The sequence below is a fragment of the Sipha flava genome, unplaced genomic scaffold (genome assembly GCF_003268045.1).
Source record: "Sipha flava isolate LNK unplaced genomic scaffold, YSA_version1 36_pilon_pilon, whole genome shotgun sequence".
Lineage (NCBI taxonomy): Eukaryota > Metazoa > Arthropoda > Insecta > Hemiptera > Aphididae > Sipha > Sipha flava.
Window position 1 is genome coordinate 2,733,166 of NW_020273076.1, and position 15,530 is coordinate 2,748,695.

The window sequence follows — 15,530 nt, forward strand, 5'->3', positions numbered from 1 at the left end:
GTATATTTTAAGGTAACTTATAATCTTATGAGCTATATAAATACAATATTGATTGATATTGGCATATATTTATAAAGTATATTGACAAATGTCAACATTGACACAAAATTAAAAATAGAGCTTATATAATAGTTATAATTATAAAATAAAAACTTGAACGAATATTATCTTATTATGTTGTGAATGAAAACTGCACAAGTGCTATATTTATATATACATGCATATGATTTACACAAGCTCATTATTTTAAGTGGACCGAGTTACATCTAGGAATATATTAATGATTTATGTTTTTTTATTAAAAAAAAAATGTCACCATAGTCTAGTCGAATTCTAAATTTCTTTCAATTAAAATAATTTGATCATTTTCGTTGTTAATAAAGTAGTATTAAGATTCAATTTTCAAATGGACATATCAATTATTATTTTACACTAATTATTTAATACACCGACAGAGTATTAAATTTTGAAAATGTTTAACTACAATTTGAGACATATCTTTCTTAATAATTAAAATTTATAAAGGGAGTAATAGAGATTTAATAAACATTCTTAAAATTAATAACAAGTGAAACAGTTTTCTATTCCTTCAATCGAAAAAATTATGAATAATAAATAGTACAAAATATATTAAATTTTTAATAATAAATTTATTTCTAATATATTTTTTTGAAAAATGATATCTTCTAGAATTGTAATTTAAAATGCAGTTCTATTGGTTGTCATTAAAAAAAAAAAACTTGATGATTCAATAACGTTATGTACAATTACGTTGTGTAAAACACAAGATAAAACATAAATTTCGAATCTTCCTAGACGTGGTTCACAATAAAAAAATCCTGCTGTGTATTTAAAAAATATCATATTTTGTCAAATAACGTCGATTTAGTTCTTCTTTTCCTATACTTTTTCTTCATTATCACCAGGTCCAGCGGTTGATCTCACGAACTGTAACATCCAATTAACATAAATAATTTTACTATCGAACAAAATAATTTTTAATTTATAGTTGGCTTGTTTTTTTTATGTAATTTTTTATATTATATGTAATTTTTCTTGTCAGTTAGGTTTTAAATATTCATAAAAATTATATTGTGTATTACAAAAAATTTATATAATTTGCTATTATTCCTTGAGCTCAAAAAATGAAAAAAGATAAATATTTAATGCAACCGATAAGCATATATTAAATAATTAATTTACAATATAAATATAAGATACTTTGAAAAATGTATCATATGAGTATATTATAGTATCATTACATTTAATGGTGTTTATCTAGAAGTTACTATAAAGTAAATTTAATACAATTAAATAATTAAATATTTAATCAGTATCTTAATCACTAATATTTTATCATATTAAAACGATCAACAATTAGCATACATAATTTATATCATAAATATAGATAAACCATATTTATTTAATTATTTATGTATATATGGTAGTACAAGTATACCTATGTATACATTTTATTATTTTTTAGTCTTTTAGTAGTATACTTATTTATTTGTTTACTCTATTTTTTATTGTATTTATTTATCTATTTACTTATTTATTATTATAATAATACAATTTTACTATCAATTTTTATTTTAAATTTTTATTATCAAAACGACAATCCAATAATTTAAAGACTATATAAATATATTTAACTACCTGTGAAATAATGAAAACTTAATATTATACAAATAAATCACATGGATTATCTAAAATGTGCTAAATAATAATTAATAGAATACATTTGTTATAATAAAAAAAAAGTATTATTTTTGTTAACTACTTTTATAAATGCATTGATTTGATCTTATTAGAACATGCAAAGAAAGCAAATAAAAAAAAAAACATAATAATATTGTATCAAATGAATAATTCATGCGATAATCAAAGCAACGAAAATTCGGAAAAATTAAAGCGAAGAAGATAATATTTAAAAGTTGAAAAACTTAAGAACAAAAAAATAATGATAATTCTATACAAAATTACTAATATTCTATAACTATACATATACCTACTCAAAAATTGTTTGGGTCATGAAGTTTGGTGCTGTTGTTCGGATGACGATTTTATTTAGTGATAATTCACTGCTTAAAAGTTATTGTTTAAAAAAAAATGGTATAAAACCAAAATTAAATTTTCAATTGTAATATCTATCAGTGATTATGATTTATAAGATATAACAATAAAACCGATTCAGCGGTTTAATAATACACAAATTTCATTTTTGCATATAAAGGTTACTTTAATAATTTTGAGTTACTTTAAGTGGTTCTACATAATTCTTCATAATTTATCAAACATCATATACATCAATCATTAAAAATAACTTTGATATAACGAAAAACTCCATCGAATTAAGAGGTTTATTCTAAAAAAAGTGTTAAAATATTAATTAGGTATCTATATCAAGAGTGTCTGACAATGAAAATTAAATTATAGTTTATAATCTTATTTATATTAATATGATATGGCTATGACTTATGGTAACACAATTGATAAAAGTATTGCTAATCATAATTTAAATTGTAGAACACAATAATAACAATAAAAAAAAATCGTCTGAGTAAGTGTAAAAAAGAGAATTATAAGTATAGTAAAATACCTAAAATTTATTGAGATTTAATAAGCAATACAAACATTTTTTATATGAATATATTTTAAGTTAAGGAATTGTTAAATTTCTGTGTACTTAAATGAGTTGGCGAGGAGTTTTTTAATTTTTCTATTCAACCTTTGAAATTTATGCTTCATATGGGTAGTATGTATTTCTGTAATATATCCACATATTTCAGTACTAATAAAATTATTCGTTAATTTAAGTTTAGTTTATAGACATTTTTTTGTCAATTTAAAAAAAAGTTCTTAAAAAATATAAATATATTTTAAATATAAAACTATATTTAAATTATATATATATATAATATTTAGTATTTATTCACGATACCACAACTTTACCAAGTTTAGAATTCTGAATAATAATTTAAATATTTATGTTTCTACTTTATCGGTTTTTACTAGTAGTCCCTATTTCACGTATACACGTTTTCACGTATTCACGTGAAATTAACTTTCGGAATTATTAAACTTAAAAAATCCGTATACACGTGTAATTAATCACGTATTCACGTGTTAAAAAGTTCTAATATTTACTTCTTTAATGTTACATATAATAATTAGATTTATCCCAGGATTGAGGAATATTTATTTTCATAAAGATATACAATAATTAATTATAATAAATATAAAAATATATTTATTAATATAATTATATAAAATATATTTTATTTGATATTAGGAAGTATAAGTACCTAACTTATAACAAAAGTAAATAATAATCAGATAATTCAATCGACAATTGCTGTATATAAAGGCCAGTTACTGTATATCCGTACGGCCGTGCGGTGTATTCGTGAATACGTGAATAACGCTAATTCACGTGTATTAAATATACGTGATTGTAAATTTTCCATTCACGTGAAACACGAACTCCGTATTCACGTACATATTAATTTACATTTTCAAACGAGACCTCTAGTTTTTACACGTAGTTGGAAATGTTTTTAACCCTCTCAGACCCAAAGTACACTGTAGTGTACCATAACTGTAAAAATTTTTGATGCCTGATTAAATTAAGATATATTCACGGAAGTAGTCTTGTTTTCAAGAGGAACTTGTATAGAAATTTTATAATATAATCGATAAAACCCCCATATGTTATTAATATGACTAATATTCGTTAATTTACAAAAAGATTGAGCATATTTGATAAGAATGATTTGTGTTTTTATCATTAATTTTTCTTGTAGTTGTAGGACTATTATTGTTTCGGTGATTTTTATGGTAGTCAAAGATATTATAAATATCGTAAAAACATAATTTCTATTTCTATCTAGTGGTTGTGTTACGAATTATAACTGTTGGAAACGATGTACACTATGGTGTACCCTGGATCTCTACGACTTTATTTTGCAAATTTTGCCGTTCCGTAACGAGGCTGTTTGCAATTCACTGTGTAATCCATCGACAACATTTAGTTGCGAGTTTTGTTATGATTATCATTTAGTAGCTCCGTAACGTAGGTGATAATCATAACAAAATATCAATAATAAAAACAAGAATTGATACTAATTATTGCTATTGACAATTATTACACATTATTACTGATTATGAGATATTATGTTGTTATCAACTACGTATTACCTATACCTAAATATTAATTTTTATCGTTAGTAGTAAGTAGAAAGTACCAGTGTTAGAAATTTATAAAATGTTGAGTGACGGCGACGTGTCAGATATAAGTGATGAAGGCAACGAATCGTTTGATGATAATTGTTTTCCTATTGAAGAACTTGATAACTTGTTGGACGAATTTGATGTATCAGGTTTAAACCTTTTGGATCCTGGAATCGAGCCTACTGTGATGGTTGAATCTGATTTTAGTCCTACAGACAAACGTGACTTTCGATGAGTTCAAAAACCATTTAAGCCACCCACTATTAATTTAGAAAATATAGATGAGTATGTAAATGCAATAAAAACTCCCATGCAATATTTTTCTGAATATTTTGGGGATGATATTTTTACAAAAATATCATTCAATACTAATTTGTACGCAACACAAAAAAATTTAGGCTCTAAGTTGAAACCCACCGACGAATATGAGATAAAAAAAACTTATCGGAATACACATATTAATGGGGTGTCTGAAATTTCCTTGTGTACGAATGTATTGGCAAAAAGATTATATAGTAAATTTAATAGCTAAAAATATGAGCCGAAATCGATTTTTTATTTTGAAAAAATAATTTCCATGTTATTGACAACAATGACATACCACAGGGTAACAAAGACAAATTTATAAAGGTACGCCCTTTGTACGATTTTTTTTTACAAAAATGTAAAAAGCTTCCCGTGGAAAGAAATATTTGCGTGGATGAACAAATGGTGCCTTTTAAAGGCCAGTTGTCCATAAAACAATATGTAAAAAATAAGCCTATAAAATGCGGAATTAAGATTTTTCTATTATATGGAGAAAGTGGTTTAATGTGATATTACTTATTTTTTTTTATCATTAACGTTATTCATTTTTAATACGTTACTCAATGAAAGTGATAACATTTTTTTTTTATTTCATTCATATAAATTCTACTTTTAAATAGATTAAAGCTCATAAGTTATTTCTAGTTGATGTCCTTACAAATACTTTTTCTCATATTAGATCAAGATATTAACCTTTATGTTATTTATGTTAAAACTTTCCTACTTTGGACTTAATATTGTTTCCTTTTTTGAACATATCCAATTTATCCATGTCTTCAGTAGTGTGTTGACGTTTCGGAAACCATTAAAGCAGAGGTTCCCAAAGTGGTCTATATCGACCCCCTGGGGTCGATTCTGACCTGCAAGGGGTCCATGTCAATGAAAAAGAAAGTTGGGGGTGCATCATGTGTAAATAGGGGTCCACGAGCGTTATAAGTCAAAATGCGTGTGTCGTAATTTTTACGAATAATATGTGTGTGACGAAGATAACGATTATTATAACGAACATTGTCGATAACGACTAATGGAGTCTAAGGTAAATATCGGAATGTTAAGATAAGATTAAATGTACACATTACACATTCAACCGTATATTTTTAGGTCTCACAGTACCATAAGAATGGTTGTTTATCGAAACATGATATCGGTCAACGCCGATGGTCGGAATATATATTACTGTACGTTTTGTAATTTAGTTCATCCGTGACAGTCGATTACCGATCATACGTCGTCGTCGTCATCGTCATCGTTTGCCATTTTTCAAAGTTTTATTAATTCATAAATCGGTTGATTTTTTTTACAAATATAACTGCTATTAATTATGGCTGAATCTAAAAAGAAATGTAGGCAATATAGCATTGATTATTTGAAGTTCAGCTTCATTCCATCATTGCCGGACAAAACCCTACCTATGTGTCTTTTATGCAACAAAGTCTTAAGCAACGACGCTATGAAACCATCAAAGCTAGAAGATCATCTGAAAAGGTGTCACCCTGAAAAAAACACGTAAAGAATTAAAATACTTTCAAACACTGAAAGAAAAATTTCAGAAGAGACCCACGATGGATAGTATGTTTGCTGCCACGTTAAAAAAAGACGACGATGGCTTGCGGGCGTCTTACAATATCTCACTACTCATAGCAAAATCAGGTAAGCCTCATACTATCGGGGAACAACTAATTTTGCTAGCCATTGAAGAGGTCTTAAAAACTGTTTTACACAGACCTGCATATGATATACTTAAAAAAATTCCTTTAAGCAACAATACGGTTCAAAGACGTATTGATGAAATGAGTCATGATGTTGAAAGTTATTTGTGTAATTATTTGCAAACAACGTATTTTTCAATACAACTAGATGAGTCAACTTTGCCTGGTAATGAAGCACTATTATTGGCATATGTTCGTTTTGTTATGGACCAAGAAATCCATGAAGAACTGCTATTTGCAAGAATTTTGACTACAGACACAAAAGGCGAATCCATATTCAATGTTTTGAAAGATTATTTCATGGAAAAAGCAATCCCTTTAACAAATATAATATCAGCAGCAACAGATGGAGCACCTGCCATGGTTGGGCGCTATCGTGGTTTTCTAAGTCATTTAAAACAGTATGTACCCGGGCTGTTTGCAATTCACTGTGTAATCCATCGACAACATTTAGTTGCTAAAACTCTAAATGCCAGGTTACATCAATCTCTTCAACTTATCATAAACGCAGTAAACAATATTCGGAGTAACGCATTGAATTCTAGATTATTTGCAGAGTTATGTAAAGAAAATGACGACACCTTTCATCGATTACTCCTTCACACTGAAGTAAGATGGCTATCAAAAGGATTATGTTTGACAAGATTTTTTTTTTCTTTTTGAGACTGTTTTAGAGTTTTTGGATAATAAAGATCCTACATTAAAAGACAATTTGATCAAAAGGAAGCAAGACATTGCTTATTTAACAGATTTATTTTCTAAATTTAATGAGGTTAACTTGCAGTTACAAGGCGATAATTTAAATTTAATAAAAACAAAATCAATCATCGCAGCTTTTCTGGTCAGAATTAATTTAATGAAGCAAAACATTGGACGACGTGAATTTTCTCACTTTCCCAAATTGTCACGTATGAACTGTCAGGGTGATGACGTTTCGGCTTACGTTCAACATTTAAATGCCCTTCACACTGACTTTAAAATCAGATTTGAGGATATTTTGACATTGGAAATACCACAGTGGATTATTAATCCATACATTGACATTGAAGAATCGGATATCGTATTACAAGAAGAACTGATCGGAAAAGGTACTAACGAAGAACTTAAAGGACAATTTAGAAATAGGTATCAGCAATTCTGGCTTCAGAGAGACATACCTGCTATTTATCCTGGTTTATGGAGTATCGCAAGAAAGTTTTTGATAGCTTTTCCTTCATCATACTGCGTTGAAAGGGGTTTCAGCACAGTTGTCAATCTTCTTACAAAAAAAAAGAAACAGATTGGAAATTACCGATAGAGGAGATTTGAGGTTAAATCTGACTAGTTTAAAGCCAAATATTGAAAATTTACTTTCAAAGCATCAGGCTCACCCTTCCCATTAAAAATATAATTTTTTAACGCTAAATTTGAATTTTTTTCTATGTTATTACATTTAATTTGTATTTTTTATAATTTTAATTATTAAAAAAAATTATTTGAATATTGTCATTATTAAATAAATTAAGATATTATTAAAAACAACACGTTTTTTATTTAAAAAAAATTGTGTTCCATAGGTGAATAGTTCCGTGTAATCTATAAAAAAAACACCTAGATGAATTTGTATAAATTTAATTTTAGGAGTCTACGAAAATGGAAAAAATTGGCACGTGGTCTACGGGGAAAAAAAGTTTGGGAACCTCTGCATTAAAGGTTCCGTTTTCAGAGTATATGCCTGACTCTCCCAGTGTTGAAATATATACCGGGCGCGGTCTAATTGTGTCCCCTGACACACTTTGTATCCTCTGAAAATCAAATTTTGTCTCCTGAATTAAAAAGTGTGTCCCCTAAAATCAGATGTATTCTAGGCCCTGATATTGGGCATTTTTTTTATGAAGACAATACAACTAAAAATGGTAATTATTAATTTCGTATTATCTGTATTATTGTAAATGCGAAAAATAAGAAATAAAAATAAATTAGATAAAGTTATAATAGTTCTAGAAATGTATATTTATTCCACATTCATTTTACACTGATTTGCTGTCATAATTAGGATTAATAAAATTCAATCGCGATACAGCTTAAACGAATTTAACATACATTATTAAGTCAAATAATAAATAGAAAACTACGTATTAATGACATAAAAAGACATTAAAGGCATATTTAAAGACATTAAGTTATGAACAATTGAAGTCATTAAAGGTTGCCAAAATTTACAGTAAGAATTATTTGTGAATATTATAGAAAATTTCAAAGTACTTGTATATTGGTCGTTCCTGATAATACAAACATAAAATTTAAACAAAGTATACAATTAAACATTCTAAGTCTAAAGTTTCGAATGAAACAAGGAGGAAAACGATTAATTTTTAAAATATAGAATAACGTTCAAAACTATGGGTATTACAATATTAAAAAAGAAAGTTAAGTTAATAAAGTTGGGTTTCATGAATTTTGATTAAAAATTATAAACCAAAGTTTATTATGATATGAATATCAATTAATATTTCGAAATATACAATTAACTATAGAAGAAAAAAAATGTAACTAGTGACAACGTATTTCGCTTATACTTTTATAATATACAGACAGTTAAATCAGTAAATGATAAGAAACTTAATACGAAATGAACACAGTTAGATGAGGATTCTGTCTAATTAAAAGTATTGAAGTATGAATTGCAGTTGCTCCAATGTTATTTTAAAGACTGAAGTATTATTAAATTAATCTATAGACCTTAACTACCAATATTCTATAGTATCTGAAATATCCACATTTTAGACGATAGTCTATTTCACCTGTCGTCCACTTACAACATTGTAATTATTCCTGTATTATCTTCTATTGTTTACCATCAAAAGTTCTACCTAATGAGTTATAAGTAATACGAATAACTTTGTACAAGTTGTAGTGTACATGTGAGATTAAAATATACCGCCTCAAAAAGTTAAGGGTCCCGTCACTCATTATAAGTATTGCGGATTAGTAGGTACGGTTTTGCTGGATACTCGTATCTGTGTATTTCAGAAATTGCAGGCCAAAACAAATGTACTGCCAAATTGAAATAAGATATTGAATATACGTTTGACACAAATGCAATCGAGTCTCTCCATACTATATATATATATATAATAGACATTGTGTATAGTGTATTTTATTGTAGTCTACTTCATATAACAATACGGTTAGAGCGTTAAAAATAAAATTTAAAAAAATAATAGGTTGGTATAGGTACATGAAGCGACAGTTATAAATTACAACGTGATACGATTTTATTAGATATCGAATTGTTGATATCATTGTCTGTATAATAATTTGTGATAAATCATGAATAATTATGAACTATTATTTATAAGTTTATTTTATATTTCCATTATACTTTTTTTTCTATTTAAAAAAAAAAGGATTTACAGAGTTATTAATTTTGAACATTTAAAATTAAATTTGGACCCTTATTCTTGACGAAATTTAAGTAACCTATAAACCATTAGAAAATAAAACTTTTAAAATTAAAATGGAAACCTTAAATTGTTTACCATTGTCCATTAATAATTGACATAGTATTTATTTATAATGAGTTGAAGTGGTTCATTTACCTGTATTGAAGTAGCTATTTTAATTGGGTTTTTTGTTAATACGTCAATGTGAATAACACACACACACACACAAAACACACGTACATGCATTTGTGCACAATCGTAATAACGTGTGATCGAGAAGTCGCGCACATCAAAATGAATGTGTTTGTTAATAGTATTTTTATTGAATTACTTTTACTTTTATTTATAAACACAAATACAAAAATATTCCAAATTAATTTATAAATATTAATTTAACATGTTTTATAACATATACTCAAAATGGCTGCCTTGTTCATTAATGCATGCACGAACCCGTTTTACCACGTTTGTGGCCACTTTGTGCAATACTCTCACATTGATTAAGTTTATCTCCGTTGTTATGTTACTCTTCAATTCATCCAATGTTTGTGGTCTATTTTTATAAACCCTTCCTTTAAGATAACCCCATAGGAAGAAATCTGGAGGTGTTAAGTCGGGAGAACGGGGAGGCTATAATCCTTTGGATATGATGCGCTCGCCAAAAAACTCGCGTAAAAAATTCATTGTTCTATTGGATGTATGACATGTGGCATTATCTTGTTGCAACCAACAATCTCCTTCATCGATTTCAAGCAACGAAATAAATTGTGTTATAATGTCTTGGTATACAACACTGTTCACTGTTGTTTCAAAGAAAATAGGGCCCACTATTTGACGACGTGATATGGCACACCAAACTCCAATTTTCTGACTGTGCAAAGGGGTTTCGTGAAGGGCATGCGGATTTTCGGTGGACCAAATTCTAGAATTTTGACTATTCACATATCCACTCAGATGAAACCATGCCTCGTCACTGAAAAAAACACGGTCAAGTTCTCCAATTCCATTGCTATCGATAAATGAACGAAACCATCTACAGTACAAAAGGCGCTTTTCTTTATCAGGTTCTTTTAATTCATGAACACTACGAACATGATATGCATGAAATTTTAATTTCTTCATCGCTTTTTGAGCACTACCATATGAAATTTGTGAGTGTGCTGATAGTCTTCTCAAGCTTTTTGATGGTGAACGCAGCATCACATTTCTTACCTCGGCTAGTTTAGCGTCAGTCAAAACGGTAGGTCTCCCGGTTCTCTTCTTGTCTGAAACTGATCCGGTTTCACGGAAACGGGCGATTAATCTCGTTATGGTTGAATTGTTAGGTACTGCTATATTCGGATATTTCACTCGAAATTCATCAACTACACAAGCATAAGAACGGCTAGCAAAATAATGTTCAACAATAAACACACGTTGGTCTTGGGAAAACGACATGTTCACAGAGAAATAATCAAAGCACTACTAAAAGCGTCGTATCAAAAATACATATAATAATGACGTCTAGATTAAATGTCGAGAATACCCATAGTGTTATTTTGAAATAACCGATAAAATTTATTTATCACAACTACTATTTAGAAACATTTCTATTTTGGTGTGCGCGACTTTCCGATCACACGTTATTATGTAGGGACAAGTAATCTATCAATAAATTTATTCCTTCTCAATACTAGAACAAAATATTTTTATTAAACACGGATGATTGATATTTAAAATACAAACATATAGTTTTAATGAGCATACAAATTGGCTTGAAATAAAAGTTTTAGAAATTAATCAAAACTCTTATTATAAGTTTTAATTAATTTAAATATTCAGAATAAAAATATGAATTGTGGAAGAGTTCAAAGAGACAACTATACTTGATAAAAATAAATTGGGAAAATGGATTTTTTCCAAAGAACATTTTCAATAAAAACATAAATAAAACATTTTTAATGAAAATTATACGATTGATTATAAATATAGGTATATTATGTGTAAGTTTAAAATTAATTGTTGTAGCAAACCTAATCATAATCATAATTAACCACAATCATACATTAATATAATATGACTATTTTTTTCTTAATTTTTTTTTAAAATATTTCATGTATAAATACTAATGTATTAATAAAAATTTCAGAAAAATAATATTATTATTAATATTTGTATATAAAATAAGTAATTTTGTGTATTAAAGTTTTAAATATGAAAATAAATTGCTTTATTAAAATTCCCTTAAAAATATTGAAAATCTAGACAATTTTATATTCCAAGGAAAGAATTTTATACTTGTACAATCACAAGTATTTTTAACTTCTGTAAAATAAAACTGCAACATAAGTCACGTGTAATATTATACATCACATCGGAAATTAGATCACGAAGAAAGTTTGTGATAACATTTTATGCTAGACCTTTCAAACTGCCATAGGGAATTCGCAAATAATTTCAATATATTTATTAAATTTTCAGAATTTGCGTACTAGTTTCATTTCCAATATATATTCTATACATATTTTAACAGCTCATTTCAATCACTATCAAGTATTGATAGAAAATGTAATATAAATACTCGTAATTTGATAATGTTTGCTATATCATTTTTTTTTAATCTTGATATTTTTCATTTTAATATCAATAAATGAAATAATAATAATTATTCCATTTTAAAGATTTTTCTTTTTTTGAATATGTAAACTATAATAACTTTATATTTGAAAATACTTTGTCAGCTATTAGCTGTATATATATATTTATATATATACATGCATATTTATTAATTAAACAAAGAAGGTCAATGTTTAATAGATCCACTGAAAATAATAAGGGTTTGTTGCTGCTTTATAATAACAAAAGTTTTTGAAGTAAAAAAATAAAGGTCAATTGAATCGTAATTATTATTGTAAGCACTTTTAAAATTGTTTTCGCTTCCGTTGTTCACGAGCAAGAATGAACATTGGAATTGTACTGGCAAAAAAGCCAAAACACGCAACTGTTTTAAGATTATCTGGTAAATGGTTTCAGAACACGAGTAAACAAAATCCGCTTAAAAACAACAAGCTGCATGACCGGAAAAAAAACAAAGCTGGAACACGTAGAACCGGAAGTAATTGCTGCTACGGATTTTGAACTTGTCAATTGTCGGACGGAAATTCGTTTCGAAAACTTACCAACTGCTTATCGCATTTAAAATTCTTCCTAGGTCATCCCATATATTTTTTAAGATTATATGGTACACATGAGTGGGGTGTGTGTTTGTGTGTGTGTGTGTGTGTGTGTGTGTGTGTGTGAGACGTGCAACGTGCAAATAGTGAATAGCGGCTAACCTGACGTACCGAGACCGTTGTTGCTGTGTATGAATTGGCCCTAGTCCGGAAAAACATGAATTGCCACCGTCTTTTGATTTGGGCTACCACCTGTAAATAATAAGTATAAAACCATATGTATAACTTTAACCAGGTTGCTATTAAAAAACAATTTGCCATTATTTCCCCTTAATTTCGGAAATTAATACTTATACTAAAAAATTGATACAAATAATAATAGTTAGGTAGTAATAAAAGAAGACGGAACCTAACAAATGTTGTGTTAAAATCTTTCATGTTTATTCATTTACATTAATTTGGTATTATCTATATTATATTTTTTTAGACAGAAATAGAATTCGTACTTTTATGCCGATTCTTTAACGTTCATTGGGGAATAAAAAAATAGCCCTAGTTTAAAAAGCGTATGCATAAGACATAAATAAAACTTATAGTTTTCTTTTCTAAAAACTTATTGCTTCACTATCCCAATCCAATTTATTTGGTTTATAAATAATATATTTGACGAAGTAAATTGCTAGTTCATCGGAAATTCATCTAATACTTTTTTACAAGTACTCAATTTACTTTCCGAGCTTCATTAACCATATGATTTCAAAATAATAACTGTTATACATACCTCTCCATTGAGAAAACAAAACAATGTCGCCACACAAAGTCCCTAGAAAAAAAAACCCCAAAAAATTTATTAAGAAAGTAAAATATTTTAATAATATCGTAAATGAAAAATTCGTTTGTCAACAATTAAAATGTTAGCAAGACATTAAAATACAATTATTAGTTGCTTCTATTTTTATACAGAATACTGTATTGATGAATGTTTAGAGAGTGAGACATAATTAGAACTTTGTGCAAATTATGACAATCAATTACATCAGCGGTTCCCAAACATTTTTGGTTCGCGCATTCCCAAAACAAAAAAAAAAAAAAAATAATCGTGCCTTTCATGAATAAATAAAATAATATTTTTTTTATTATTTTAATAAAAGAAAATTACTGTCAGAATAAAAATAAATATATGATAATGTAATACCATATATATAGTGGTATACATTGCCTTGCGCCTCCCCCAATAAGTGCCTGCTTCTCACTATAGGGAGGCGCGCCTCACAGTTTGGGAACCACTGAATAACATAATATTATCATCGTATCGTATTATACTAATATCATATTATGAATAGTTTTGTTATATTTTTTTTTGGAAACATAAAAATACAAGGATAACTTATCGCATTCAAAAAATAAATCTTAGTTTTGAATATTTTATTTTGAAATAATATTAAAAACTGTTTTTAGAAGTACAATGTTGGTGCATTTATTTCTATGCTTTGCAAACGTAATAAAAATGTAATCATATGATTTTTTAGTTATTAATTGAAACTCACAATTTCCGTTTCTCAATTCTAGAAAGGTCTTTGTTATTAATTTGTTTGATAAAATGTTTAGCTGATCATAATATTACATACTTTTTTTCGTAAGCGTTTATACAATTTTAGTAACGACAAAATAAGTACATACATATATATTATTCGCCCATATGATATTTATAAATAGATCACTGATAAAAACCAATAATAAATATTACAAACGGCCCTGATCGGATTGGACTTCTTAAAAAAAATTAAGGAACGGGATTGGGTAGGGGCATTTTGTAAGTTTAAGTTTCGGGCCGGATCAGGCCGAAAAAAAAAACGGACAGTGCAGATTTCTAGTAGATGCTGATTCGGTCTATGTCGGTACTATGCCGAGCAACAAAATGAGTTTTTCATCCGAGTATTCGTCATGTGTAAATGAGACATTAGAGTCGAGTATAAATTATTTTACGATGAAATATTTATACAGCTTTGATGCTAATTTTGTTATTATACGAGTGGTTTTCCAAATATGACAATTAAATGTATACAATTACCTAATAAAATTAAAAAAAAAAAAAAAAAACATATCGGTGGTCAACATGAAATTATAAAAGCTTTATCATGATTTACTTTCTAAACGTCCACCAAGTACCTATTTTCTTAAGAACGTGCCATTGAATGGTAAACACTCAGTTTCAACATTTTATCAGATTTTTAATATCAAAATACAACTGTAAAAATAATAAACTAAAAATGTAACATAATAATATTCAATTAAATCTATTGATATCATGCTTATTAAAAATATAATACATAAAATTATAAACAAATAATATTAATTATACATAGATGAAAGTATTGTCTTCAGATAAAATCCCGGAATACTTGAATGGAATCAGTATATTAATTTTAGGTGTTGAAAACATTTAACTTATTTTGTTTGCAAATGTTATCAGAATAAATCAATTAAATAGGTGAAGTTAAGTCAATTTAGAACTTCCAGATGTATATATAGCTTTATAAATTTTTGTAAGCCTTTGATAACAATTTCTTGTATTTTTTAATATCTTTTTGCTTTTTATTTTTTTTATGGTTATTATGGTAAGTATTCGGAAAGATTTTAAATTATTCGTTGTGTAACGATAACAGCGGCAACGTAATAAAACTTATTTTCTATATTTTGATGTT

General features: G+C 27.4%; 1 protein-coding gene across 3 annotated transcripts in view; it reads right to left on the reverse strand.

The window, feature by feature from the left end:
* Positions 1–698: 698 nt before the first annotated feature.
* LOC112688031 (calcitonin gene-related peptide type 1 receptor-like) overlaps positions 699–15,530 on the reverse strand; it is a 222,000-nt gene continuing 207,168 nt past the window's right edge. For 2 of the 3 annotated variants that reach the window (XM_025561044.1, XM_025561045.1), the window contains exons 9-11: positions 13,607–13,648; positions 12,988–13,077; positions 699–948 (exon numbers count right to left, since the gene is read on the reverse strand). In XM_025561044.1, the coding sequence (XP_025416829.1) occupies positions 901–948; positions 12,988–13,077; positions 13,607–13,648 (180 nt within the window). In that variant the 3' untranslated portion in view covers positions 699–900. The remainder of the gene's footprint in view (positions 949–12,987; positions 13,078–13,606; positions 13,649–15,530) is intronic. The other variant, XM_025561046.1, reaches the window with a different exon arrangement.